At 47.9% G+C, this 27937-nt stretch overlaps 1 protein-coding gene and 1 long non-coding RNA gene across 2 annotated transcripts; one reads left to right on the forward strand and one right to left on the reverse strand.

The window, feature by feature from the left end:
- Positions 1-5012: 5012 nt before the first annotated feature.
- LOC135397514 (uncharacterized) lies at positions 5013-5795 on the reverse strand. Its single transcript, XM_064629118.1, has one exon. The coding sequence runs from the start codon at positions 5793-5795 to the stop codon at positions 5013-5015; it is 783 nt and encodes a 260-aa protein (XP_064485188.1).
- Positions 5796-9104: 3309 nt separating this feature from the next.
- On the forward strand, positions 9105-11144 carry LOC135397683 (uncharacterized). Its single transcript, XR_010423695.1, has 2 exons — positions 9105-9257; positions 10961-11144. It is a non-coding gene; the product is annotated as an uncharacterized LOC135397683 (long non-coding RNA).
- The last annotated feature ends 16793 nt before the right edge of the window (positions 11145-27937 follow it).

Below are 27937 nucleotides of genomic sequence, written 5' to 3' on the forward strand. Positions count from 1 at the left end.
CAAACGCGACCTCTCAGGGTGCAACAGAGGAGCAAGGTACGGGCTTCCAGTACAATGGCAATAGCATAAGCCGTTGCGAATAGGTATATGACTTTGGAACTATGATACAAGGGGTATCGACCGTTTTAAAGGCCTCTGCTGCCGCATTTTCCGTATTTTGCGGTAGCCTCTTACAATCCCAGTAGAACGGCATAGCACAAGTCATTGATGACATGTCATTGGCAGCATGATACAAGGGGTCTCGCCCGTTTTGAAGGGCTATGCTGCATCCTTTTCCGATATTTGCGGTCGACTGTGTTATGATCTCGGTAGAATGGCATAGTATAAGTTGTTGATAATAAGCCTTTGGCAGCATGACACAAGGGGTTTTGCTCGTTTAAGAGGGCTCCGCTGCCACGTTTTCCGAATTTCGCGATCGCTTGTGTTATAACTCCAGCAGAATAGCATTGCACAAGCCACTGACAACTTTCTTTCTTTCGCTCCATGATACGGGGAGTGTCGCCCGTTTTAAAAGGCCTTGCTGCCGCCGTATCCGAATTTTGCGGTCCCCTCTTGCGCAATCCCGGTAGAAAGACATAGCATAAGCCGTCATGAATATGCCTTTGGTACCATGATACAAGGGGTTTCGTACGTTTTAAAGGACTCTGCTGCTGCCTTTTCCGAATTTTGTGGTCGTTTCTGTTCCAATCCCAGTAGAAGAGCATCATAAGCCGTGGATAATATCTGTTTGGAACCATGATTAAAGATGTTTCGCCCGTTCTCTAGGGCTCTGCTGCGGTCTTTTACGGATTTTGTGTTCGCCTCCGTTACAATCCCAGCGGGAAGGGCAATAGCATAAGACGTCTCGAATATGCCTTTGGCACCATGATACAAAGGGTTTCGCCCGTTTTAAAGGGCTCTGCCGGCGCCTTTTCCAAATTTTGCGGTCACCACTGTTAAAATCCCAGTACAAGGGCCAGTAGAAGTCGTTGATAATGGCTTCGCTATGCAGAATACACCAGTGACTCTTTGTGGTGTATTCCTTGGATGCCCCTGCCATCATCGGGGTCGCAGAAAGGTTACTTTTTTTCAAAGAAATGTTAATGTGATGCAATGTTTCAGAAGGAGACTGTGGGTCATTTCTTGCAGGTAGACGTGTAAGCGAATCATGGACTTCTCTATGCGTGCTGACTTCGAGAAAAATTGGTTGATTACGATGAACAGTGAAATTGAAATGGCTTCGTAACAGATATGTATTATTTTCATCTATGATATCTTTTCCTCAGACTTTAGCACCAGTGCTCGTAGGCGTCTGCTGCCGTGTAAATGTTCGGACTGCCGGCGATGTGCCGTGCAAGTTCACTTTTGTGCCCCGTATCTTGGCAAGTTTTTTCCTTGCCATCGCGGCTCTCTCATGCTGAATCCAAACGGCAGGTATCAGCTTTTAGTCCATCGCGCAACTCCTATCAGCACCGAAAAGCAACGACAATTTCTACTTTGTCATTGTTGTTGCGGCTGGCACTATCATCAATACGCATAGAAGCCAAGATGCGGTACCCGGTGTGATAAGATGTCTACGGGATTTCGAGTGGAGTGAACCATAGGGGGGTATATCTTTATGGATACATATCTATGGGTATATGAATTGGGTGCCAAGCTGTATCAGGAAATCTCATGAATTACAGGGGGGTGGTTGGAAAAATTCAGGGGGTGGGGGTAATGAAACCCCAGGAAAGGACCGCAATTATAGCAAAGTACCTTAGCGTAAACAGCTGACTGGTATTATTAGGCATTCGCATATACGTATATACAATTCATCAACGAAAAGCTTCACTTGACACACAAACAGAAACAAATGAGACACTGAAAGTTTGAAAGGCGTTTCAAGTTTTTCGTACATAGTTCTTCACGAACGATTATCGCAACGTGCAGGAGCACTGAAATTGTCTGTTTACACACTGTATTGTTGATTTTGCTTGCATTTTCAGCGTGAAAAAGAAAAAATCAGGGAAAGAGAAAAAACTAAAATATTTCACACAATGACCCTCGTGCATAACTACTCCATCTGTATTTTTCTCCCCCTTTTCTTTTTCTCTGCGCCTCTCTGTGCCCATATAGTTTTTCGCGCATAATATCCGGAGAGGCTGCTGCTATGCTGCAAGCCCATAAAGTTAGTGTAAGATTAAGATGATGCCATTCTCTGCACTTGTCTCCACTACTACTTCTTAAATATCATATTAGTTACAGTGTAGTTTATCAAAATGCACGTTCAGACCAGATCGCTATAACTACTTGTTGAGGTTCTGAGGTTGAGGTTGAGTCACAAGAACTGCCCGAATGTGTACTTCCTAACGTCGACAGGAGCAGCACTACATCGAGCAAGGGTAAAAACAATGCCTGAAAACCTGGTTTCATTCCGAATTCTTCATTATTTGGGGGGGGGGGGGGGGCAGCTTTATTCTATTTAGTGGTCAAGAGCCCTCGGGGCACAGAAGATGATTGCAAGCCATGCACATGCGGCCCGCGTGTGTGAGAGCCCTGATTACTCTGATCTAAGCATTCCTTCATCTTAAAGGGACTATGAAACGATTTTTTTCTTCGTTTCGTTCGAAAGAAGACATTTTTCTGAGTCTAGAACCGAAATTTTACTTTCGTCGCGCGAGCGGATTTCTCGGGAGCGAATTTAAACGTAGCGGCGAAGGGAGGACAACTGGCGCCGCGCCGTGACGAGCTGCCGAGCGGAGACACAACGGGTAACTTGACGCGACCACGGCCGGCTCAGCAACACGTCATCGTGACGTGTTGCCGAGCCGAGGAATCCCGCCAGGAGCATGCGCCGTAGGATCCCGCGTATGCGTTCATCGGGAGTGGAAATCTCCATGACAGCAGCTTTCGCGCGATCGGCAGATTTCGGCAGTGGCGGCAGCCACAGCGCGAGCTCGCGGCATTACTTGCCATTGTGCAACACCGGTGACGTAACGGGGAACCGAAGAGCGGTCCGTACAGTTACACCATCGGCAGGGAAATATGCGCGGGAGAGGGGGAACGCGGAAGAGACATTTCCAGCGCGCGCTCCTCGCAGAGTGGAGCGATTTCGTCCGGAAAAATTTGTGGCATATTAGTTTCTCTGCGGGAAGAACAGTTTCCAGCGAAAAAAAGTATGGGGGTTCGGGAAATTTCATAGTCCCTTTAAGCGAGAAATACATAATGTACTCGAGGGCGCGTAGAACTTGTTTAGCGTTATCTCCAAATCTGCTAATGAACAACTTTATTTTTGACATTGGGGTGTCTAATCGCCACCGGCGATATCAGGGATTTCCCTACATTTCCCTATGGAGGGTGTACACCTTCCCTGAATTTTGGCAACACCCCCCCCCCTCCCTTGAAATTTCTCAGGTGACCCCACCCAGCTCGGCCACCAACACGTTCTGGTAGTGAGTCCGGCGCAGCGAATTACACTGTAGCTGCGCTACAATAAACGAGGTCCGATACAAGTGTTGGCCAAAGGAAGAATGATATTTTAATGAACTGCGGGTGCGCTCGACACCAACGCTCGAGGTAAGAACTCGCGGGGCAACAAGCGATGTCAATGATAGTGAAGTTGGCCGCTACAAGGGTTCCCCCCTGCGGCGGAGGGACTGTCCTGTAGTCCGGGTTGTGGAGGGTTGAACGAGAGGTGAAGTCCAGCGAACGTGGCGTGTTGGCGGACGCGCGCGTCGGTGACCGCTGGTAGCAATGGGCAGTGCAGCAGGGGAGGGAAGGTGGGTTGTGGGCGCGGGGGTGCGTCGATGTCCGAGAGGTGGGCGGGTTTCAGCCGGGCCAAGGTAATGGTGTCGGGACCGCGCGGCAGCTGCATCTCGAAGTATTTGTCGGCACGGTGAAGTACCCTAAAGGGGCCATCATATGGTGGCTGAACGGGTGCGCGAAGGGTGTCACGTCGGACGAAAACATGTGTTGCCGTGTCCAGGTCAGGGCTACAGATATGGTGCGGGAACGGCGAGGGGTCCGAGGAGGTGTTGCGACCATGTCGCGGAATATCGAACGTAGGCGGTCGAGATAAGAGGAGGGGTCGGGCACAGCTGACGAATCGACGGGTGTGAAGAAAGCTCCGGGCAGCCGTAGGGGCGAGTCGTACACGAGGTCGGCTGAAGAGCAGCGCAGGTCTGTCTTCACGGAGGAGCGGATGCCTAGGAGCTCAAGGGGAAGACGATCCAGCCAGGGTCGCGTATCGTTCGCGACACAGAGGGCTGCCTTGCGTTGCCTGGGCAGACGTTGAATGATACCATTGGTGACGGGGTGGTAAGCGGTGGTACGTATGTGCTTGATGCCGAGCAGGTGGCAGAGCTCCCTGAAGAGGTGGCAGTCGCCGGTAGATTTTGGAACCATATGAAGAGGTGAGGACCATGGGCTGGAAGATGGTCTGATGATACCTAGGTCCAACATATGGTCGAATTCTTGCTTCGCAATACGCAAGCGCTCGGGCGCCAGCCGGCGGGGACGGGCGGGTATGGGTGGTCCTTTGGTGACTATGTAATGGACGGTGTCGTGCTTGGAAGGAGCGTCTGCTGCTGGAGGGCGTAAGATGGCAGGAAAGTCACTGACGATGTCTGCGAAAGGGCTGGGGTCGGGCAGGCGGAGCGTAGGACTGAGGGCGCGGATAGCAGACGGAAAACCGCGGACCTCAAGCAGTGTGGTGTTGTCCACCAGACGACTGCGACGAATATCCACCAGTAGGTCGAAGTGGTTCAAGAAGTCGACGCCGATGATCGCGTAGGGAAGGTCGGCGATAACGAAGAGCCAGCGGAAAATGCGGCGAAGACCGATGTTTAAGGTGAGCGATCGGTGCCCATATGTGCCAATTTTCGACTGATTAACGGCTTGTAGCGTATACTCCGGGGAATGGCGCATCTTGTCGTGACGTGTCAGAGGAATAATACTAACGTCGGCGCCGGTGTCGACGAGGAATCGTCTGCCAGTCTCGCGATCCGTGATGTAGAACAAGTGGCTGTCGCGGTCCCCAACCATTCCAGCCGTTAATGGTTGGGACTTCCGTTCCCCTGCAATGAGCACGGCGATTTGCAGTTGCGGGCAGCGACTCCAAAGGTGTCATGGTACCAGCAGTACCCATTGGCAGGAGAAGGAGAGCTGTGGTATCGGTGGCGGCGATATGTAGGAGAATAAGCTCTGGGTGGATGGGAGATAGCAGCGACTTCGACGCGAAGCGCCTGAACTGCGGCTTGCAAATGCTGGACAGTGGAAGTCAAGGTCGCGATAGTGGGATCTGGTAGGGGGAAAGGGGCAGCATCGTATGACAGCCGGGTGGGATAACTTGACTGGGAGGTCTGGCTCGACGCAGCAAGAACGGGAAGGCCCTGCAGGTCCATAATACGGTCGGCCGTTTTGGCTAGTTCATCGAGAGATGTGAGTTCGGCAGCAGCCAATATGAGCCTGACATGGTGGGGTAGGCGCTGTAGGAAGAGCTCACGTAGTATGACATCATCAGCGGAAGTATCTCCCAGGAGTTGGCGCATGCGGCGCAAGAGGTGGGTGGGCTTACGATCTCCGAGCTCCTCGCTAGTGAGCAATTGCTGCAAGCGTCGTTGTTCCGAAGCGGCCGTGCGGCGGATTAGCTCGGTCTTTAAGGTGTCGTACGGAGTCTCAGAGGGTGGCTGAAGAATAAGGTCGCGCACTTCTGCAGCGGCCTCGGGTGGCAAGTGCGAGACGACATACGAAAATTTTGAAAGCTGGGAAGTTATTCGACGTCCGGCGGAGGTAACCTCTACCCTCAACCTGGCCAAAAACAGGCTGACCAACATTCCACCACGAGCTTTTCGCGCTCAGCAGTTAAGAACGCTCGCGCTGTCACACAACCCAATCACGTCATTGGGACGCCACGCGTTTTCGGAATTGCCCAGGCTCGAAATGCTACACTTGGCACATACAAGGCTGGCAACATTGGGTCCGTACGCTTTGGGCTTGGTTTCACACACTGATCTCTATGTATAAAGGCTGGATCGCGCATGGGAGAGGGGCTCGTGGGGGAGAGGCGTGCCTTCGGGCCGCCATTTTGGTGGGCCCTAAAGTGCTGTGTGTGCCCATAGAAAACAGTGGGAGCTAGGCAACAGAGATTGTGAGTATTTATTGCGCTGCTAGCATTCATCGTTGTTTGTCATCACACAATTTTGTAAGGTGCCAGTATACTGATGTATCCTAATGTTTCACAGGTGTCCTGCCGTTCGATTCTTAATTACGTTATGTTTTGCATTCCGAAACTAGACCGTCACTGCAGTGCAGCGCTGGGGATTGTACTACAGCACCTTTCCCAGCCAATATTTCAATAAGAAACAACTTGAGGTTAACAACAACCATGTATATATTGTCCCGTACCGCGTTCTGGACAAAAATTGTTCCATAAAGAACGGTCCGGGAAAAGATATACTCGCATGGCAGAAAGAGATCGTTCTGTAGAATCACAGCCGTTGTTTTAGCCGTGTATGCGTTTAGTATGATTTATATCAAGCATCGCCTTAGCACGAGTCTCTTAGTAAACGACAGCGGTGCTTTGCCTCGCAAATATGGACACACCGAAGCAGCCCAAATAATTACTTCACGCAATTAGATCACACTCTTTAGGACAGTTAATCAGGTAAGCTTAATCAATTAAGTTACTTAGAAAGTGGTAACACCTCCTTGAGACACAGGACTTATCTCCCTTTGAAGCACAGCCCTTCTATGCTTGTTTGCTTCTTCCTTTATTTGTTCCGATTATTTGCAGGCGCGGTTGTGCCAAACTGAATGTCCTTCTCCAGCACTCACATGCTTTTGTTGAATACAACTGCAGCGTGAGAAAAGCTGCTTGGGGACGGGGTCCTGCTATCGAGTGCTGACTTTGTCATGCTTGTTATGTGGAGCATGTTCCAAACAATGCAGCTCCACGTATGGTCTTCAAATTGCAACAGGACTATTTGGAGGTTGAAACAGTTGTGATTTTGTCATTTTGGCCCTCGTGTACCCAGTCTGTGAAACGCAAACAAAAAAGTCTAACACGATATGCTTGTGTAATGAAGATCACTGATGATGAGTAAAGAGAATATACGAGTTCAAGTTTATTCAATATTTTATATCATTCATTATATTATTCAACATTTTATGTCTAGTTTATACAACATCGAGTTTATTCAAGTTCAAGATTCATTTCTTGCACTTATGCGTTTCAGGATACAATGAACGTGCAGGGAGGTCGCAAAAGGCTACATTTATTGTTTTGTGACCTTGATACAATGGCAATATATATTTTAGGAATGACAATGGTCAGGTACGCTCCCTAAATTTGTAGCACTCAATTTTAGGTTGGAATGAGCAATGAATAGCAACTTCCCCACTCATATTTTCTCATATATGCTAAATTTTAAATTTAATGTGATCGAATATGTGATAATATAATAATAATATATAAGAATATAATATGTGATAAATGAATGTGGTAAGCAGTAGATGTAAACAACATGAGTAGCCAGAGAAGTGCATTCTCAATAAATAACTTTCCTCTTATAGCGTATATGTGCATGCCTATTAACTGAAACAATTATCACAGTTCCCTGACACGTTTTAATTTCTGAGAGTGTACTGTAGAGGCTGCTTAGATCTACAACAGTTCATACAAGGTATTATATACTGTGAATGCCTTTAAAAATCCCATGTGACACATATGCCTTTACTTTCTGAAGGTGCTGTGGTGGTCAAAGTTTGTGGGCATTACGCAGGTTCTGCACCCATTTCTTGAGTATGTCGAGGCAGCTGTGAAGTAACCTGCATTGATGATGATTATTCCAATTTTTATGGTGCATCGACAACAAAGGAAATAATACATCAGAACATTGGTTTGGGTGCAACCAGTTAAAAATGAATATGTTGTTTAATAAATGCATTGGACAAATGTTAAAACATCAGTTTAAAACATGGTTTACAATCCCTGTATCTTCTAAAAATTAAAAAGATTAAAAACTAGTCTGAAAAGAATATGGGGAACTCTTCTAAAAAGAATTATAATCTCTAATTATTATATTGCTGGGTGAAGGAGCCTAAAGTGTAACGTGTGTTTCTGATGTGAACATGTAAGAAAATATGCAAAACTGAGAGAGGCTAACCACAGTGCGTGCACTGAGGTTGTTCCTTCCTGTAAAGTAGAAACCAGTGGATGAGGAACGTGATACTTACCTGTACACCCAGCCGTATCACACTGCACAAATTATTCACTGGGTAGCCCTCATGACGAAACCTGTATTGAGAGACCACTTTTGCCTTAAAAACTGCTACAAATAGCATGACACGCTACAAATTACTACTATCGTAACAAGCTGACGATACAGCTCAGACACAAAGGCGTTATTCAAGTCGCGCCACACCAGCATTACGTAGGATTCTTTGCCACAAATCAAACCAAGGCACAAAACGATACCAATACATCAAAAAAGGTGACAATCGTGGTCTCATTATGACGTAATACCGAACTTGTGCGCGAAGGAAATTCAAAGAAATGAATGTGGCACTTGCTTCCGCAGAGAACACGGTGTACCATGCTAGCAATGCATGAAAAAAAGCGCTCGAGTGCTCGCGCATATATTGATGACAACACTACCTGTGTAGTGTAACGTGTTCTTTCAAGCATATTATGCACTCAAACTGTATTTGCCGCCGGGTAAAATGCAAGTGTGCTCGATTGAACGTCGGAAGAGCGATCAAGCAACCTGCATCCAGTGCTCGTTTTGGGCAAAAAAACACTTCATAGTGGTCAATTAAGTATACAGAATGGACGCCTATTTATTCCTTGATAAAGAGTGACTCACCTGTATAAATTTAGGCCCTGTAACCTTGCCAGTACGGTTGGTACGACCGTAATTGCAAGAAGTTGCCATGATCGCTGCGGCGACTGTTGTGGGTACAGTAAGATGGCGGCCAGTTTCTTCACGCTCGCGCTCCCTATCCGCGATCCAGCCTTTTACAATCGAGATCAGTGGTTTCACACAGTATCGACCTCAAGGTAAGGACAACGCGTAAAGAAGAAAAGGAAGAAGAGGAGAGATTGTCACGTTAATCACGTTGTCGTGCCCCCTCTCCCCCCCCCCCCCCCCCCCTAGCAGCTAGCACGCACCAATTGAACCTAGCACGCAACAATTTGACCTCTTTGGCTCAAGATGCTTTCCTGACCTTGGTGGGGAATATGCTACGAGATATGAAGAACAGGGCTGATGGCAAAGCAGGGTCGATTTTTACTGCTGGTGAGATAGACTGTTCATTTTTATTTTCTCTTCCCATGTTGCATCATTTTATTTCTCACGGTCTGTTTTAGTCGGTTGCATCCATGATATAGTCACCTCTTAACATTTTTTTTCTTGACGACTGTTGTATATTGTAGAAGTGTATGTATTCTGTTGTCCTAGTTCCAATCATATTGTTGGCATTAATCCCTTACATTGTATGATTTGCTCACACTGATGTCTATCAAATTGTGTATTTTTCACTCTCTCTACCTTTTTGTTATGCACTTACTTTGTTGATGTGTAATTGGCTTGGTATTCTGGATTTCCTAATCTGGGATATCGGAAGTTTTTTTTCCATGTTTTTTTTTTTGTGGTCATCATTTTTCCAAGCGAGTAGTATTGACCCTTGCCGGGTAGACGGCGTAGCGCGTTAACCACAAAATCTAAAATGCATGGAACGTTTCTTCAACGTCAAAACGTCACCAGCTCCGGTGGCGCAGCGGTAACGCGTGCGCTTGGAGACTGGGAGGTCTGCGGTTCGAATCCGCGGGCCGGCTGTGCCGTCTGGGGTTTTTCCTGGGTTTCCCTCAGATGTGTAATAGGCGTATGCCGGCACAGTTCCCCTGAAGTCGGCCCATGGACGCAGCTATCCTCCCCCCGAGCGGATTCCGCTTGGTCTTCCACTTCACCCTTTCCTCCTCTCCACCATCTTTCCCTTCCCGAGAAACATGCCGCCTAATCAGGCAGGCAGACCTCTCGGGTTCCTCCCAAGGACACTCCTCCTCCTCCTCCACGTCAAAACGTCGCGCGCATGGCCTTGCACACGTGGCGAGGACCACGCGTACAGAGCGAGAACGCGTACAGAGCGAGTGACGCGCACCAATGCTACCATATTCGTCGACAACAAGCGTTTGTTGGAATGTGCGATGTTGTTATTTTCTAGGGTTCCTGAGTTAATTCATTCCAGATATCGATGAAATGTAGAAGTATATTTAGTGCGGTGGATATTGTCCCAGAAATTTGTGTGAGCTATTCATCGGCAACTTTTTATGCCGCATGGCGTCGATCGCTCTGTCCACTCGGCGTAAAATGCTCCCGGACAGACGCGAATATCTGTAGGCAACAGACTCCATAGCGCGCGGTGTTTCCCGATGTCAGACGCACGTCGTGGATCAGTCGGAAAAACACTCCTGCTGCGCTACTGGACTGCCACCTACACCCCGACAATCGCCCCGTCACACCCGCAACGGCCATTATCATTTTCCGTGTGTCATGAATAGACGTCCACTAATGGAATTGAATTCAACCAGCTCATGTCACATGTACACGGATCGTAATTGACTTGCGTACCTTTTTCCATCCAAAACAGATTTGCGACAGGTGTAACACAGATAAAACCTAATTACAAACTTTCCACGTAATGATGAAATGGAAGAGGTATGCCGGCGCGAGCCCGAGGCCACGCCCTGAACACTCCATGCTTTCCATGGACACGATCACGACGCGGTACTCGAAGCTATGAGACCGGCATATCTTAAGGGTCAGTGCTCATTGCACATGTTCCACATTTCAATGTCAGTAATAGCAGATTTACTTCCAATTTAACTCATTCAGTTATTTTATGGAGCCAGAGCCAGGTGTCTCACTTTCAACACCTTTCAGGGATCCCAAGAGACAGGCGAATATCGTTCGGCTCACCTAAGGCAAATTTTCTATTTCAGGAAACCCATTTTCTTGTCATGGCTAAGACTATGGTTGGCTCATCAGAAACACGAGGTACATTGTTAGGCGAATGCTTCTGGACTTCAGGTGCTCTGATGGAAGCCGGCTGTCTGAACTGTCGTACACTGACATCGACTGCGACATGGGTGGAAGAAACAGGTTTAATTAAACGAGTAAACATTATGGACGTTGCCTCGCATTGGTTAACAGCGTTATGCATTATATGAATGCGACGCGGAATCTCTGGCGATAGAAAGTGCCTTCATAACTGCAGGTTCGCACCCTAAGCAGAACCTTGCCCCTTATCTCTACACACAATGATACTGTTATCACTAATCACCATATTTATACACCTGGCTGGAGAAGATGAACTAAATACCCTCACTTGTTGCACTTGCCAGCCTGTAAACGTTGCTCATTACGAAAGAGTGAAAGGAACGAGTTCTCTTTAGGCCGGTTTCACACGATCGTATTTGTCGGTTCGTTTTGGCTCCGTAAAAAACATGATTTCTATTTTGAAACTATAGTTTCATTTTGTTCCTTTTGGAAGTGAAAATAGTGGACAGTTCGAATGTTATTCGCCGGAATACATGAAAAGAGCAGACGACGGATGTTAAGAGTATGCCAGAATGCACCTTTTTCACACTCGCGTCGTATTCTAGCGTCTGTCCAGCGGAACACGATCGGCGCGCTCCAAAGTTGACCCGGCGCCATATTGGCGCCATGTATTGAATATGTAGGGAACCTTCTTCGGCGCTCCGGAGTGCCGCCTCATGCGTCGAAGATGAGCTTTAAGGCGGTGCATCATAGCCGGCACTTCGTCGTCTACAGTCGAGGGATGGCGCAGCGAGCGAAATGGTTTGCGCAGTCACCGCTTCAAAACATTGTGGCGGTTGCTTGGAAATGCAGTACCGCTGATGTAACGTCTTCTTTTTGTGTTATTTTTGTTTTCTCTTGGCGCGCGACGGGTCAAGCGAAATTTTGTGCAAACATATGACCGCTCGTGCTCACCCATGCCAAGTCCAACACTGTAAACACGCATATTGCGCTCAGCCAGACGGAACAATTAGTGGCGTGGCTCTTGAATGCGCACAGGCTGTCCAGCTGTCTCCTCAACTTCTTCGTTGATCTGTTGCTGTTCCGTGCTGTGCTGTTGTCGGGCGAAGGGTTAGTCACCAGTCGTTTCGCGTGATTTCTGCAATGTTTGTGCATATAATAAATGAAATCTCTCGTAACACAAAAAACCTAAGTTGGAGAGGACGCGGTCGAAACAAGTTTGTGTCGACATGTTATAGCCTACCGACAGTACTCGGAAATTGCGAAACGAAACCGCAACCTGTTTTCTTTATTTCCTGTCACCCTGGGCTTACAAATTTCAGACCACGTTGTGGTGGTGCAAAACGCTTCATTTACTTGCACAGTCAACGGAAATGAAATAAAACTGCAAAGAGGCTGCATAGCATTTCCCATATCATTAGACATCAGTGGAGGAGGAAGAGAAAGGCAAAAGAGAAGAAGAAAAGGGAAGAAAAGCAGGGTAGAGGAGAAAAATGTGTGTGCGTGGACCATACAGCTGCTTGGAATGTAAAGTGCGAATGGAGGTTTCTAGTTTGGTCGAGTATATAATTCGGGTCTGTTGTGCTCATCCTGGTCGTCACTAACCACGGCCCCAGACTTCGCCCATGTACAGATCAGCACACCGTGAACCGGGTCTTTGATGTCCCATTCGTCTGGAGATGACCTTCAGCTCGTGGATCTCGGAGTGGGAGCATTTCATAACAAATTGTCATTGTGAGTGTCACCTTGCCTATCCGCGCAGGAACTTTCCAGAAATCCACTCTAGCTTTCTTTCTCGTCCTCGTCGAGGCTGCCGACATCACATGAGCTTGTCTCGATTAGCAAAAGGCGCACGGTACACTGATTACAATTCCTCTGGCTTAGCGTACTTCCTTCTGTAGTCGGGAGCCCTAAATCTCATGCTTCGAGGATAGCGAGGGTCAACAGGCTCTGGCAGGAGGTAGTCGTTATAAATTCGGCAAGGTACACCACCCTTTTCTCGTTCCGAAAGGCGTCGTCCAGTACCTACAAAGAAGAGGCAGTACTGCCGGTTGGTTATACGTGGAGTTGACCGTGGATCTGGTACCAGTAGACATGCGCGTACTTCAGTCCCGGTACGTCACTCTGTCCTTGCTCTGACACTTGCTACCGTCCGCCAGTTGGTCCTGATATATCGCGAATGTTCCGGTCACCATACACGGCATGCTTATTGCGGCACATAACTGATCATCGGGTCAATATGCCGTTCCACTACAGAGGACTCCCCAAACTACAGCGGTGTTCACGTCCATATGATCTTGTCCGATGCTTGGTGGAACCTCAGTGTCAAGCACACCCTTTAGTGTGCACATTTTGCACTGCAGTGTTAGTTCACGGCGCAGTCCTTTTCTGCGTTCAGAAACGACTTCCATGTCTGAATGGGTGATAGATTCCGAGCGCCTTGAAGCTAGTGATCCGCATGTGAGCATCCAGGTGTTGTAATCTTTACTTCATCGTGCGAGCAACCACACATGTATAACTTTCTGAGGTACAACTAAGGTATTACTGGCATCATATGCTCACGTTCATCAGTGTCCGCCCTGACACCCTCATTGTGTAACGGTGTGAGGAAGACGGCACTGTGGGTTTGCCGTGCCGCCAGTTTTTGACACTTCTGCCATCCCAGTGCTCGCTGATGACGTCGTAACGCTGATATTCATTTCCCAACCTGAGGGAGCCAACATTTCTATCCATTTATTCGACCTGGGTCCCAAATGCTCCGATTCCATTTCAGCTTCCATTCTGATTCAACTTCGATCCTGAATAACTTTTCTCAGCCGAAGCATATATGCACACTTGCCCATCAAATTGTCCGCTGTACCTTATTGTACACTAAACGATATGGACGTGTCTGAAATCTGCCCCAACCAGCTCCATCCGCCGCCCGAAATTTCAAATGCTTAGAGTCTAGGGGACCACACTTGATCCGCGCTCCCAACCACGTCATCGGACGAGGGGACACCCAGTGCGGCTCAAATAACTATTGTAAAGTTGTCCCATGAAACAATAGACCCCCCTTCCTGATGACATCCTACTGGATGAGTGCTAAAAGCGCTGCCAGGTTTCCGGCATCCACTGTAAAAGAAAAGATTTCACTGTATAACCTATCCAGCGCCACTATTTTTTTTACAAGCATGATCGTTCCACATTTCTGTGGCTGCGACTGGGAATTCCAAGACGAAGTTCCATCTACTGTTCCCCCGAGAAAATGAGCGTCGTTGAACAAACAATAAACAAAATTTTGGGGCTGGGCTACGCTGCCCGTGCTCGTGCTCCGGCGTAATCGTCAACGTCGGCCTCCTCCTCTTCCGGCCACGTGCAGCGGTATATCATTTCCAGCGGTCAGATTGTTGTTGCTTGTGAGCACACACTCGATGATAGATGGCAGCACTGCGCTTCCCATTCTGAAGGGACGTACTCCACGGATGACCATACCTGACAAAAACTCGTGTGCCGAGTCAACGGCTTAACATAGATGAAATCTTTTTATTGGTGTTCGTTCTTGATATGTTTGTCTAGTGCGTGATCGAGCCAGATTTTCAATTTTTTGCGGTCCTATTTTGTAAGCGAGCGGAGGCTCGAAATATAGCTTTTCCCAAACCTTTCGACGATGATATAAAAATTTCTCAGTCTAAAACCCAAAATCTGCTTCGATCATGCACTAGATCTAAGCCTCCTCTCCCATTTAAAAGCAGTTGCACGGAGATCAACCAAATGTTCGCGGCGCTACGAGAGTTGAAAAATGTATGGGGGTTCCCATAGAGCGTCGGTGCTGACGCACCGCCTTAACTTGCGGAAACAAAACAAAAACAAATGTATCGGGTGACTCTATCGGAACTGGCCTTATCTTGGGTTGCATTTTCTGTTTTCTTTTAATCTTTTTCCAGGACGCGAGAGGCGATAGTGTGCTCCTTCCCCCTCTCACGTTGGGGATGAAGGAAATACGCGTCTGCGAAGATGCGCAATGAATAAATAAAAAAATGGCGTTCCTTCACTAATTTTTTGCGGGCGATCTATCAAACGGATTTTTGTTCTGAAAACGGCTACGATATCAGGTGACCGAAAGGAACAGATGTTCTCATTGGGACAACTTTGTAGCTTTTATAATTAAAAAGTTAATTAATGAAAGTTAATTAAGAAATTGCCTTTGGACTTTGCCAATGCCTTGCTAGGGAGTGCCCTTCAGCATATGCTATATTGCAATTAATTTCATCTTGGAAAAAGTGATATATATATATATTTAAAAAATATGTTCACACCTAGCGTGGACACCCTGTATATATATATATATATACAGGGTGTCTCAGATAAATCCCCGAGCTGAATAATTCGGGAACGGCGCCATCTATCGGGAAACTTTCTTTTTCGTTACCATCTCTGAGATATCGTCCACCAGCCATGCAGTGTGAAATTGATGTGCGCACTTTCATTAATTAGCTAAAAATAAAAATCAATTACCCAGAAATGACAGCTTTCAAAGTACGCGTCCGACGGTACCGCGACATCTAGTACACCATTGGGGATCTTGAGTACATACCCCTCAGAGGAAAAAAAATCATCGGGTCTAGTCATTTTCGCGAGTAATTAATTAGTTTCGGTTTACATATTTCCCTCGCGTAGGACCGCAAACACAAGTTCTTTCACATTGCTATCCGCCTCGGAATTACGTGTTCTTCCGCATGTTTGGCAGCAGGGAGTGCTGATAGAAAAGTAACAGCCGCAGAACCCGCTTCGCCAACCTTCCTTCCTGTTTATCTGATTGATGTACAGTCCGCTCTACGGGGCCGTCGTGTAGTCGAGATAACGTGCTTTTATCACCAAAACAAAGAATGTACGCACAAAACAAACAAGCAAAACAAAGGAGTGAAGCGGGGATTCTGTTGTTGTCCTGAGCTTTCGTACCATGAAATAACAAGCCTTCTGACCAATTGACCTTCTACTCACTTTCAATCTCGAAGCAGGAGAAATTATGCGTATCATGCCATTTCCCCACTTGGTTTCGCTTCTGTAATGCCATATTCTCTGAATGTCCGTAGGCGACCGTTGGACGATGTATCGACGGTGGTGTGACAGTGCAGAGAGCGATGTGCTCCTTATGCACCGCCACGATGTATTCTTGTGCTTGCAACCGCAATGAAGATTCGTTCTTTACTTATAATGAAGGCAACCTCTTAAGTTCAAACTACAAAATTAGGAAAACACAAATTTGATTTATTGCGGCACAGAAATCACAGGACGTGTTCAAAATGCCTTCCTTCCGCGGCAAGGCACATACGGAGCCGCTTTTCAATTGATTACACGTTTCCTCGTAGCTGCTCAACGGTTATCTGTGCGCAGCATTCCTCGATCCTTCGCCTCAAGTTTTCCGGCATCGCTGGATCGGTATCGTACACCGTCGGTTCAGAGAATATGGCATTACAGAAGCGAAACCAAGTGCTGAAATGGCATGACACTACTACTTCTACTTTCGCCGCCCGCAAATGACGTCACGTCGGCCGTCGCCAAGTGAAAGCTGGCCCTTACCCAAGTGGATAAACTGACTGTGCGCTTTTCCTGATTGTAGGCTTCGCGTCATTGTTGGTTTTCATCGTATGCTTTCTCATATGCTATCAAGATTGCAACCATTTTTTCCAAGTAAAACACACACACACACACACAAAGCACACTGGTAAGGGCACATCTTGACAGCATTTCTCGCGCTTATACCAGCGGCATGGCCGAGCAGGTTAAGGCATCCCGCTCGTTGGTAAAGGTCGTGCTGAAGACTGGGAGGTGGTGGGTTCGAATCCTACCGCCGGCTGTGCTGTGTGAGTTTTTCCCTGACTGGTTTTCTGAAGACTTTCCAGACGAATGTTGGCACAGTTCCCCCTGAAGTCGGCACAGGATGCATACTAACCCCCTGCCCCCCACTCCTTCCTGCTGTCCTCTCTCCATCTGTCCACGTCTGTACGCCGCTCATAGCCACAGCTGCTTCGCGGCGCTAACACGGAATAAAAAAAAATTCTCGCGCTTGCGACAGCCCGATGCGTTACACGTGATATCTATAGCAGCTCCCCTTTCCTTTTAAACATTTTCTTTCAATCCCTCGCGGACACCCCCTTACTTTGCATCTTCCACGGACTCCCCATCCCCCCGTCCCATCCCTAACCGATGATTTGTCAGTGAGGGTGATGACGTCGAACACTCCTAGGTATATCAAGCGCCGCGTCCGAGGTTAGGCCTCTTTCTCTTCATCCACTTGGTAAGCTATTGCTCGCGTTTCTTCGTCCCTTGAGGTCACTTGAGGTCACATGTTTGGAATAGCGGGGCAAACGCTAAATGAAATCTTCGCTGGATATGTTGTGTGTGTACCCTGGAGACTATACGGTGACGTCGTAGGCACTACTCTGCCGACTGTAGATCGCTAGTGACTATCAGGTTAAGTTCCTTCTTAGCCAAATACGGCCTGGTTCCTCGCACCCTGTGTAAAGAAAAAAGCTGTCTAATTGTTATTGGTGAATACTAGATGAAATTAATGTCGTGGCCTGTAGACTGGTCTGGGTATCGGCTTGGTCGAGGAACCGTAAAGAAAAAAAAGAGGGGGGAAGTGCTTTGTCTCCAGCGTGCCAAAGGGTATGTACACCATGTCGTTTGATGTGAGCTTTCTTACGACATTTCTTCTGACTTCGTGACGTGATTCGGCCTCAACTGATTCGAGCGGTCCCCTGCTATCGGGAAGAGTTCGCAATGCGATTTTCTTGTGCATTGAGAATGCGCAAGGTTCGCCCTACATCGATATCCCAAGCAGCACAATGTACTGAAAGTCGAGTGCAATAGGGGTGGACGGTATGTGTCTTATCAATGTTCTTTAGTTTCAACAGTCTGTTCAAGGCCTTCCACCTACCCGTCCACCCCTATTGCCCCCCCCCGTATGTAACCAGCTCCAAGTCATCCACTTCTATTCAAGATTAACAGCAAAAGTAAGAAAAGTGTGGCCTGTTTGCTTTGAGTTATCCGTTATTATTAGTTTATTTAGTTTTATTAGTTTAGCTTATTATATTAGTTATCATTGCGAGCCTCACTTTTCATGTAAAGTATATAACACTGAAATCTTCTACTTGCCCAAGATTGCAAAACAAGGGTCAAACAAACAGTCATACACAAACAATGAAACTACAATGAAAAATTATACAGTGAAAATAACTGGTCCAGTGTGATTCGGCACAGTTCCCTGTGAAGTTTGCCCAAGACGCACCGGCGCTCCCTGCGATAGTCGTGACGTTGCCCGCCTAAGCGTGGCCGACTGCAGCAGGCAATGTAGAGGACGGTGGTCTTCCTCTACATGAGCCCCGACCGGCGATGATGGTATGCCACGGAGAGGCGGTGACGGTGGCTTATCTCCATGGCCGCGCCGGTGGAACTGAGAAGCGGGTGCTCCACGCGCGTGGCCATCGTTGTCGTCGTTGTCGTCGTCCAGCGTCCGCTACAGGGGTCCCCCGGCCGGCAGATGCGTCGCGGACGCATCGGAAGAGCTGGAGTCCAGGTAACGCGTCTGGGAAAAGCTGCAGTTGAGGGCGACCGTGGTAGACGTGCAGACGTGGTGACGTGTGGTCGAACAGGTGAATGGCACACACGTTGGCGGCATGTCACAGATGGTGAGGACGGGAAAAACGATCCGTCAGGTACAGACGAGCGAGAGAGAGTGAGGCGCTCGGTGTCGTGGTCCTGGGGTGCCGCGACCGGCACGGGAGCCGAAGCTCGAGAGTCAGAGGTGGAGTGAGTGAGGTGCCGAGACGGGCTGAAGCGTGCCAAGGCGTCGGCTGCCGCGACTGCCGCGACCGGCAGGTGAGCGCAAGGCTCGAGTGTCGCGGCCGGCAGTGAGGAGCGTGACAAGAGGAGTGAGGAGTACCGCGACGCGGTAGGAGTGAAGGCGGCTCAATCTGTGAAGCGCGTGTGTGCCGGAGGTAGTGCTGCCCGATGGTGTCGTCAGAAATTTGGGATGGTGAAGGGCCGAATTGCTCCGGACGTGGTGTTCTTCGTCCGGGTCACCAAATGTAGAGGACAGTGGTCTTCCTCTACATGAGCCCCGACCGGCGATGATGGTATGCCACGGAGAGGCGGTGACGGTGGCCCATCTCCATGGCCGCGCCGGCGGAACTGAGAAGCGGGTGCTCCACGTGCGTGGCCATCGTTGTCGTCGTTGTCGTCGTCCAGCGTCCGCTACAGGCAGTACATCACCACCCCCACCACCACCACCTCACCACCTTCGTTTTAAGAGTAATTGAACATATGTCTCCTCATTTTTTGAAAATGGGTTGGATCCGCCTAGTTTGGACACCTCGTATTACAGTGTGTAATGCGAAAAAAAATGGCGTATGCACTTCCTGCTATCAACAGCTTGGGAGACAGAACGGTATCATTCTCGATAACGGTTGACCCTGGGCGGGGTTATGTGGTGCGTGGAGCTTCTTCCATCAGCACCATTAAAAAACGCGTGAACATCGCAGAACGAACGGAGTTTGCATGAAACGAAGCGACCTAATAATTCACTTTATTAAAACTTTCGAGCGTAAAGGGGATCCCGTAATTACTTGACGATAATTTAAGCGCAGTTTCTTTCATGAAATTTACTCGTAAATCTACCCTAAATTATTCGTGAAACGTGCAAAGTCCGCCTGCACGCGGAGGGTGAGAGTAACGGCGATAGAGTTTTAGTAAACCGTTTTTGCATCTCCGATACGATACCCGCTAAAGCGTTCGTCTCGTGGCGCACGCGTGACGCTAGAGGAGCTTCACTAGCGCATCGCATGTACGGATCTCCCCGAGGAATGGACCTTTTTCACACAGCCACTTATAGGGAGAGTTTGGCCATTCTCTGACCTTTTGCCGCCTCAAAAGTGGAGCCTACTTTAACGTCAGAGCCGTCGTTGCGCCGCCCAAAAAGCCTGAATCCAAGCAGAATCCCCTTATCAGCCATCTGGTGCGCGCCATTTTGATGCTGTCCGCCAGCTTTGTTATCGCAATGAATGTAATCTACAGGAATAACCGACTTATGCCCCACAGCCGCCTGTGATAAGAGGGGCTTTGTTGCCAAACTGAAAGCGTTCAAGGACAAAGGTCTTTCGAAGGACGATGTGCGCACGTGTCTTCCCTTCTTGCATCGTAAACAACGATCAGCATCAATGTGCCGTCGGCGGACGACTGTCGACGGGACAATAGGGAGCTGTTGCAGCAAAGTTTGCACAGCGCCATTTCAGTCCCAAGCGGCCACGGATGCAAACAGTAGGGAGTTTCATCAGCCGGTTCTTCGGGGGAGTATGCGTCTAGGAGAGCTACAAAACCTGTAAGAACTTGACAAAAAAAAGCGATGCATCTTGCCAAGTGCGAGCAACTCGAGACCGTGTATTTGAAAGTACCATGTCGTCTGCTAAACTACCGCGCGTTGCATATTTTGGCGCGCTGCGACGTTGCTGCTCACTCGCGCCAGCTGGCCCACAGAAGCAGGTCTTGAGGACGGCGATGGAGGACGTCGCATGACGCACTTCAAGCTAGGCTCCTACTAATGGCCAAACTCTCCCTATAAACGGCTCTTTTTCATATACTCATTGTATCCTAGGGCTCTCCAGTGAGCCATGCTCGGCGCACTCCAAAACAAATCCCCGTGGGTAGCACAAAGGACCAAAACCCATCCGGAGTGGGACAGATTAGAGTCACTAAATAGGGGCAGAGTGTCGTATTCCTTTTCCGCGCCGGAGCCACCGTCCGGTGTCCACGATTGGGCCGATTGTGTCACGTGGTTTCTCCTTCCAAGAACTCGCCGCCCATGTTGAGTCACCTCCATGCAAAACCGGTTTCCTGGGTTGTGAGCTGGCTCGACTGCGCGCTCCGCCGGAGAAGGGGGAGATTAGCGTCCCATTGCCAGGCGACGCAGCCGCGCCGGAACGAAGATGGCGGTCTCGCTCGAAGGCGTGGCTCACTGTCGCTACTCTGCTCCCTATTTAGTGGATCTAGGACCACGCGTTGCATATATTGGGGCGCCGACATAGCTGCTTACTCGCGCCAGCTGGCGCACAGAAACAGGTCTTGAGGACGGCGATGGAGGACATCGCATGACGTACTTCAAGCTAGGCTACTGTCAGTGTCGCAGTGTCTCTACTCTGCTCCCTATTTAGTGGATCTGTAGGACAGATGAGCTCGCGCCGTTCGTGCGGTCTCCACACTGGTTCCCACTTCTGTCGTTCTCTTACTGCGCCATCTAGTGGAGACGGAAATAACCCTCTCCGGCGCCTCGAAGTCGTGCGCATGCGCCGTTGAGAAAAAGGTCCATAGCGTACCGTGTTATCGGATTAACGCGGGTTGCCGGGCTCCGCGAGGAGAAGACTACGCCAACCACGCGAGAATCCAGATGGCGGTGCGGACTCGCGTAGCATTTTCATGCTGATCAATGTGGTTGCGAGTAACCCTCTCATGGATGCAACGAAATGGATGGCAATAGACCTCCTCAACAGAGTAACATCACTGCACGGTTCACGGTTTGCCATGCGGGAGCGCTACGACGTTGATTAACCGTACCGTCTCCTTCCACGGGGGGGGGGGGGGGGTATCGTTATCGAAAGAAAGAAAAAAACAAGAAAGGGAGGGCGGTCTGCCTGCCGAGACGGGCGGCAAGTTGCCACAGAGAGCTACAGAAAAAGACAAGAAAGAAAGGGAAACACGAAAAAAAGAAAAAAAAAGAAGAAAACAGGACACATCAACTAGACACACGACACATAAGGCGCATTCTTTTTGCTTGCACTGGATTGCACTAACTTGAACTGCACGCAAGACGGGTTTTCGTGAGCTGCACTTTCCAGATGATAGGAACTTTATTAGTAATGTCTTTCTTTCCAACAGAAAAGTGCAGCACGGAAATAACCCAGCTCGGATGTAGTGCAGGAGGTGCAAGCAAAAATGCACCTATACCGATGATACGTTCAGTGCAAAGTTCGGTGGCTGTGCCATCTGGTGGTCACCTTCGGTTCACACCATACAGTTCACCATAATAGCTTTCAGTTTGTCACATTTGTTACAGCAGGTCACAAATTTGTTGGTCACAAGGTACACTAAAAACCAGGGGTCGAAACCGGAACTGAACCGTAACCGAAAACTGCAAAGAACAGTTATTTTTTGGCGAACCGAAACCGAACCGAACCGTAAAAATTTTTACTCTCCCCTTGAAAGAACCGGAACTGAACCGAAAAAATATGAAGCGGTAACCGGTTCGTCAGACGGTAAAAACGGCGTGCGACTGCCGCGCACCACCTCCCTGCATCGCTCGGAATCTTGCCGAATTCATAGAGCGGATATAACAAATTGACAAACCAAGAAGTGGTGAGCCCATTCACCTCCTACAGCCCCACCTCCAAAAGGTTCGCGACATTCCTGTACATTTTTCTGACTCGAGGTGTAAAAAGAGATGTGCTACACGACAGCTACACTTTGCATTGCTGCCTCGGCTGCTTTCTTTCATTCAGCATTGTTGCGCATTCAGCAATGTTGCGCATCTTGGATTACTTCTGCACTGCTTTGCGAAGTGATTGGGCTTCGTGCATCTAAAGCATAGATGCCGCATTGCTAGCGTTCTCTTCTACTCATCTAGCGACTTGCTGCTAGTACATTCTACCGTGTTATGCGCTGTATCGTTGCAGAAGACGCACGACTGTCGTTTTCCAGGCTTGGTAACGCTATGCAATGTTGTTACGGGAGCTTCCGTTTGCCTTCTAGTTCTATTGTATTTATCCCCTCTCGACAGATTCTGCATTGTGGCATGGTCGGAAGTTCGCTCATTGAGCTCTTCGCGATATCTGACCTCATTCCCGTGATAGGTGATGAGTTTATGATACGAAGCAGCTGTGGATGTCGACGATTCTCCAGCAGTGCTTTTTGTTTGCGGGAGCTTATCGTTGAGCATTCTGTGGAACTGCAGCGCCATATCGTTCGCAAGTGCTCTGAGCAGTACCGGGTATAACATAGAGCAGTATGACTCCATCGTTGTTCCAAGGCACTGCAGTCCTCTGATATGAGCCTGGATCGTATCATGTAACTTGCGTAGTAGGTACACTTGACGACTGGATCGTACTGGTTCTATATCGGCAAGTTTCTGTAAATGCTCCTGTACCAGGAGATGGTCACTGCCAAACCGCTCACGTAATATGCTGAGTGCAGTGTCGTAGGTACCCGACGTTAATTGAAACCCTTGCACCGCGTTTGCGGCCTCGCCTTGTAATGCCGCCATCAGGTAATTCATCTTGTCCGCATTGGACAAACCGCGGTTTTCATGTATCGTAGACTGGAACTGGCTCTGAAACTGTTGCGATCTATGTCGTCTTCCGTCAAACTTCATTAAGCACAGTTTAGGAAGTCGTACAGCACCGTGTTCCGTACCTCGTGCATTGTTGGCTTGTGATGGTTGAACATCATCTCGATTCGTCTCAGACGTTCGATCGGTTGAATCATGCTGTGCTGCGTTTTGTACAGTCGCTGAAGCGTTTGTCTTGAGTAGCAACGACTCTTTCGCCTGAAACGTAGTTTTTCCAACCCGATTTTGATATTCTATCTGTCGAGTATACTCCTCTTCAAACTCCTCTTCTGTTAATCAATCAATCAATTTCGGAGTCTACGTCCTTAAGAAGAGCGTTGACGTTGTTGAGACGATCTAAACGTTCCTTCAATTCGGTAAGGTTGCAGTTGGCTGTTGCTATACGCTGTTCGATGTCATGAACGAGGGTCGTTACCTGTGTGCGCAACACCTTTCTCTTCTTGAGGAGCTGGGGCCTTTCCATGATGCAGTCGGTATCGATTTGCCTTTCTGTAGTTCTCCCTGTCACAGTACGGTCAGCGCCAAAGGTTTCGGCACCAGTTTGTGGAAGACTAGACAGAGAGACGGGTAGACGATGGGTTTATTGGAACGAGTGCAAAAGGAATGAATGAGGTTAAAGCGCGTGCGTGGGAGGCAGGTAAATATCGTTGTCCTCTTCATATATAGATTCAACACTCGTATTGTGATATCGTTTCGGATTATCGTACCGTGCACCGTACCGAGATGTCGCAAAGTGATTTACTTAAACTCACTATTTATTTTCCTAACGTTCTGTGCCGTAACCTATTAGCCCGATAACTCCTTGACGTAGCACAGACACAAGCCGCGGGCAGTGTTACGTTGTTGTAGCGAAGCTCGTTGCAACCTTCCGCAGAAGCAAGGTATGCCACCTCGTATGTGTATGTAACTTCTTGACATGTGAAGTCACCGAAGGACTTCCAGCTTTGCCCGCGGCACTTACAATGCACCTTGGGTAGCGTCTGAGGAATCCTGTTGGGGTCAATGTCGTCTTCTTGAATGAACGTGCACGAGGATCTTTCTCCGATATGAAACGATCTGTGGACAATACTGCATTGGCTGTCATCGTCTGACGGTGGACCAGTTACTTTGAACCACTCAACTGGTTCTGAACTGGTGATGGTGAAGGGTGCAGCGAGAGACATCAGGAGTATAATGATGTTCTGCATGGTTGAAGTAACAAAAAGATACATGGCGCCACAGACCTGGCGACACAGGTCGGTTAAGAGGGCATACCAGCTCTCCGTCCCAATGTATTTCCTATGGAACAGTTTTTATGCTTTCTCTCGGTAACCGCCGCGCAGATTTTGACGCGGGTGCTTTCATCATAAAGAGGAAGACGAGATGAAACTATTTACGCTACAGGATTTCTCATATATGTCGTATGTATTTTACGGCGACGTCACGAATGCGAAAAAAATACACAATTTTTCTCCTCCCTCTTTGAACAGGTTTTATTAAACTTCTATAGCCACTTCGAAAAAAACTTTGCATTTACTTTCTCTGGAATTATTTCAGGAATCGATAGACATCAAATTTATATGTCTACCACTTTCCGTTTTTATAAAAAAGCATGAAAAGTGAGTACGGATAAATACCGTCTCAAAGCCCCGTAAACCGCGTCATTCTGTGTCGCCCTCTAGCCGTAGCACAGGAAAAACCGCGCGGAACATTTTGACCGTATCCATCCGCCGACCATGCGGATGGGCCATGCGCACGCGCACTGTAGTGCTCCCTCTCTCCTCTTTACTTTCATGGACAGCGGACAGAGCATGGCCTTGGAGACCAGAACAAAAGCTTACTTAGCTGCTCGTAAAGGGATTATCGTCAGCCAGCGTTGTCGGGGGGGGGGGGGGGACGTTGGGTGGACGAGTCAGCGTTGTCACGGCCCGTGTAAGAGACCACCGAGACCAATAAACCTCTTCTTTTTTCGGTGCGCTTATAGAGAAGTGAGATGAGTTTGTTAGCTTGACATGAAACGTCAATTTGCTCGATTTTGCCGTTTCGGGTTTGTGCTTACTCAGTCAACTGTCTCATCAGGCTAACGAGAATCTCTCGTATTTACGGTTAGTGGAAGGCCGACTTCACAAACATTCCAGTAACGTTCAACAGGACTGCCCTGTAATGTTCGTGATGTTGAAACAGCCAGCCAGCGGATTACACACAGATAAATGTTTCTTAGGATAACGGTACTTAGAACTGCAGCTTTATTTGTTGTTTCTCTTTCTTTCTTTTATCGATCAATTTATTTTTATTTTTATCTTTATTATTTTCTTTTTCTTTTTTTTTCATGAACGCTCCACGTGAACCAATAAGAAAAATCGATCAAGCGGCCGCTGCACAATTATTTCCGCCCACGCAATGAGCAACAGTCTTTTCCGGAACCCAAATTCACGTTCGCGTAGCAAGGAAAACCAACGACAACCAACGACAGCGACGGGGGAGGGGGATATATTTATTAGACGAAAAAAAAAGAAAAACAGGCTAAAGGTCAGCCAAACGGGACGTCGGCTTGCTATTCCAAAAATACATAAATAAATAAATAAATAAAATTAACAAATAGGAGATAAATGAAACGGACGCGACGGAACAGCACGTTAGTTAGTTGATTATTAGGTTAGTAAAAGTTCGGTGTTTGCATTTTCATGTTCTGGTTAGTCTAAGTAGGCTTTGGCAGTTTCCGCGCAGAAACAGTCAGATAACATTTATTTACCCTAGTTTATTTTGCAACGGGGACTTCGATCACGTTATTTTGAGATACGGCCAATCTTTCGAGACCGGTTCCCTGGATTTTCCATCTTTCGACAATCCTTGCTAGTTGCACGTTGGATGACCCAAAACCTGTACCCGTCTGTCTTTGCACGGCGCACAAAGGGAGGCCTTCTGAGGAAAATAAGGAAAAGCTTCGGGTCACTGGGGATTCTCCGCTGAACTAGTGTTTACGCTGAACGAAAGGTCTGGTGTAAATGTAATGTGAAGTACCCTGTGAAAACCAAGCAGTGTCTAAAAATATAGTACTGAAGTTTCCGTGTAATAATCAGCGCAATCATGAGACGGAAATCGTGCTCCGAGACCTCTTCGCGCGTCAAGTTCCTTTGATTTTATCTTGTTCATTTATACATAAAGATGGAGTCCAAGGGGTTTTAGGAGCTTCCTCCTTCTCCTTTTTTTCCATTTTTTTGAATAGCTGCTGCTAAATGCAATGCATTTATTTAGGCTGATTGAGCCTATCAAAAGGCCGAAAATCATGACGCCGAACTATCAGAAGGCCGACAGCCAAAAGACCAAAAAATCATAACACCGAACTGTCAGAAGGCTGAAAATGGAAAGGCCAAAGAGACACCGGGTGAGCACTCCAGTGAATGACCACTGGATGGGATGGTGTAGATTATGAAAAAGTTTTGTGGCTATTGTATTAGAAATCAAATAACTGGAATGCATAGCATTTGGTGCTCGCAAATAGACTAGCCAGCGAATATGAAAAACAATAATCTACAATATGTTTACTACGAAAAGAAAGTGTGTGGTGGGTAAAGTGAGGATAATTGTGCATTAAAAGCCCCTGGAATATACAGTCAACCCTCGATTTATGAACAGCCTTCGTTTGTCGAAAAATCGTTCATAAATCGAGGTGCAAGGTGCGCTGAAGAGAAATGGGACAGGAAATGCACTAGATTACGTTTATTTGTGAAAACAGTTCGTTGTGCTCTGCACCATACATTCGGCTGTATTTATCCTCTACGGAAGAGACGATCGAAGTTTGGAACTTGACTCGTCCGCCTGGTCCTCGAACTGTAGATGTGATTCCACGCTAAGCGAACTGTCACAGCTTCAGAACAATCCTGCTAGTTATCTTCACTGTCACTATGATCACCCTGGGTACCATCATTTGACAACTTCACTAAAGCACCGTCATCGAGCGGCTCACATATGTGTTCACCGTCAGCACAGGAAATGCAATCCTCTGTTCTCAATCTCTAATTCTTGTGGCTGTGGGACACTGCACGGGTGCTTGACCTTCATCCTTTATTCATCTTTATTGACGCGATCCCAGTACTTCCCCGTGCGTTCGCAACCCCGTTCATAAATCGAGGTCAGAACACACATGATTTTGCGGTTCGTTCCCTGAAAATCCGTTCACAATTCGGATATCAAGGGTTCATAAACCGAGGGAATTCGTAAATCGAGGGTTCATAAAACGAGGGTTGACTGTAGATGCAAGTAAGAACTGAAATCTAGACAGCCGATGAAATACATCACAGCCGACCGAATGTTATCGTTCGCTTTGCGGATTTGTTGAAATTGGGAGACATAGGGTGCTTTTTTCTTTTTTTTTATGTGTTAATAATGAGTAGTTAAATCTACATTCCATTCAATACGCAACATAAAATGGATATACATAGTTTGCTGCATTAGTTCGCTAGCGATATCGTTCGCTGGATTCTATAGTATTTCTCTACTGTCAGTCAGACACAGGCGTTACAGTTGTCCTTACATCTTTTTCTGGGCCGATGTTTATGGGTTA

Source organism: Ornithodoros turicata, chromosome 6 (assembly GCF_037126465.1).
Source record: "Ornithodoros turicata isolate Travis chromosome 6, ASM3712646v1, whole genome shotgun sequence".
Taxonomy (NCBI): domain Eukaryota; kingdom Metazoa; phylum Arthropoda; class Arachnida; order Ixodida; family Argasidae; genus Ornithodoros; species Ornithodoros turicata.

Excerpts from the sequence above, each read along its gene's own strand:
- LOC135397514 (XM_064629118.1), bottom strand. The coding sequence starts at position 5,795 with ATGTTGGTCAGCCTGTTTTTGGCCAGGTTGAGGGTAGAGGTTACCTCC.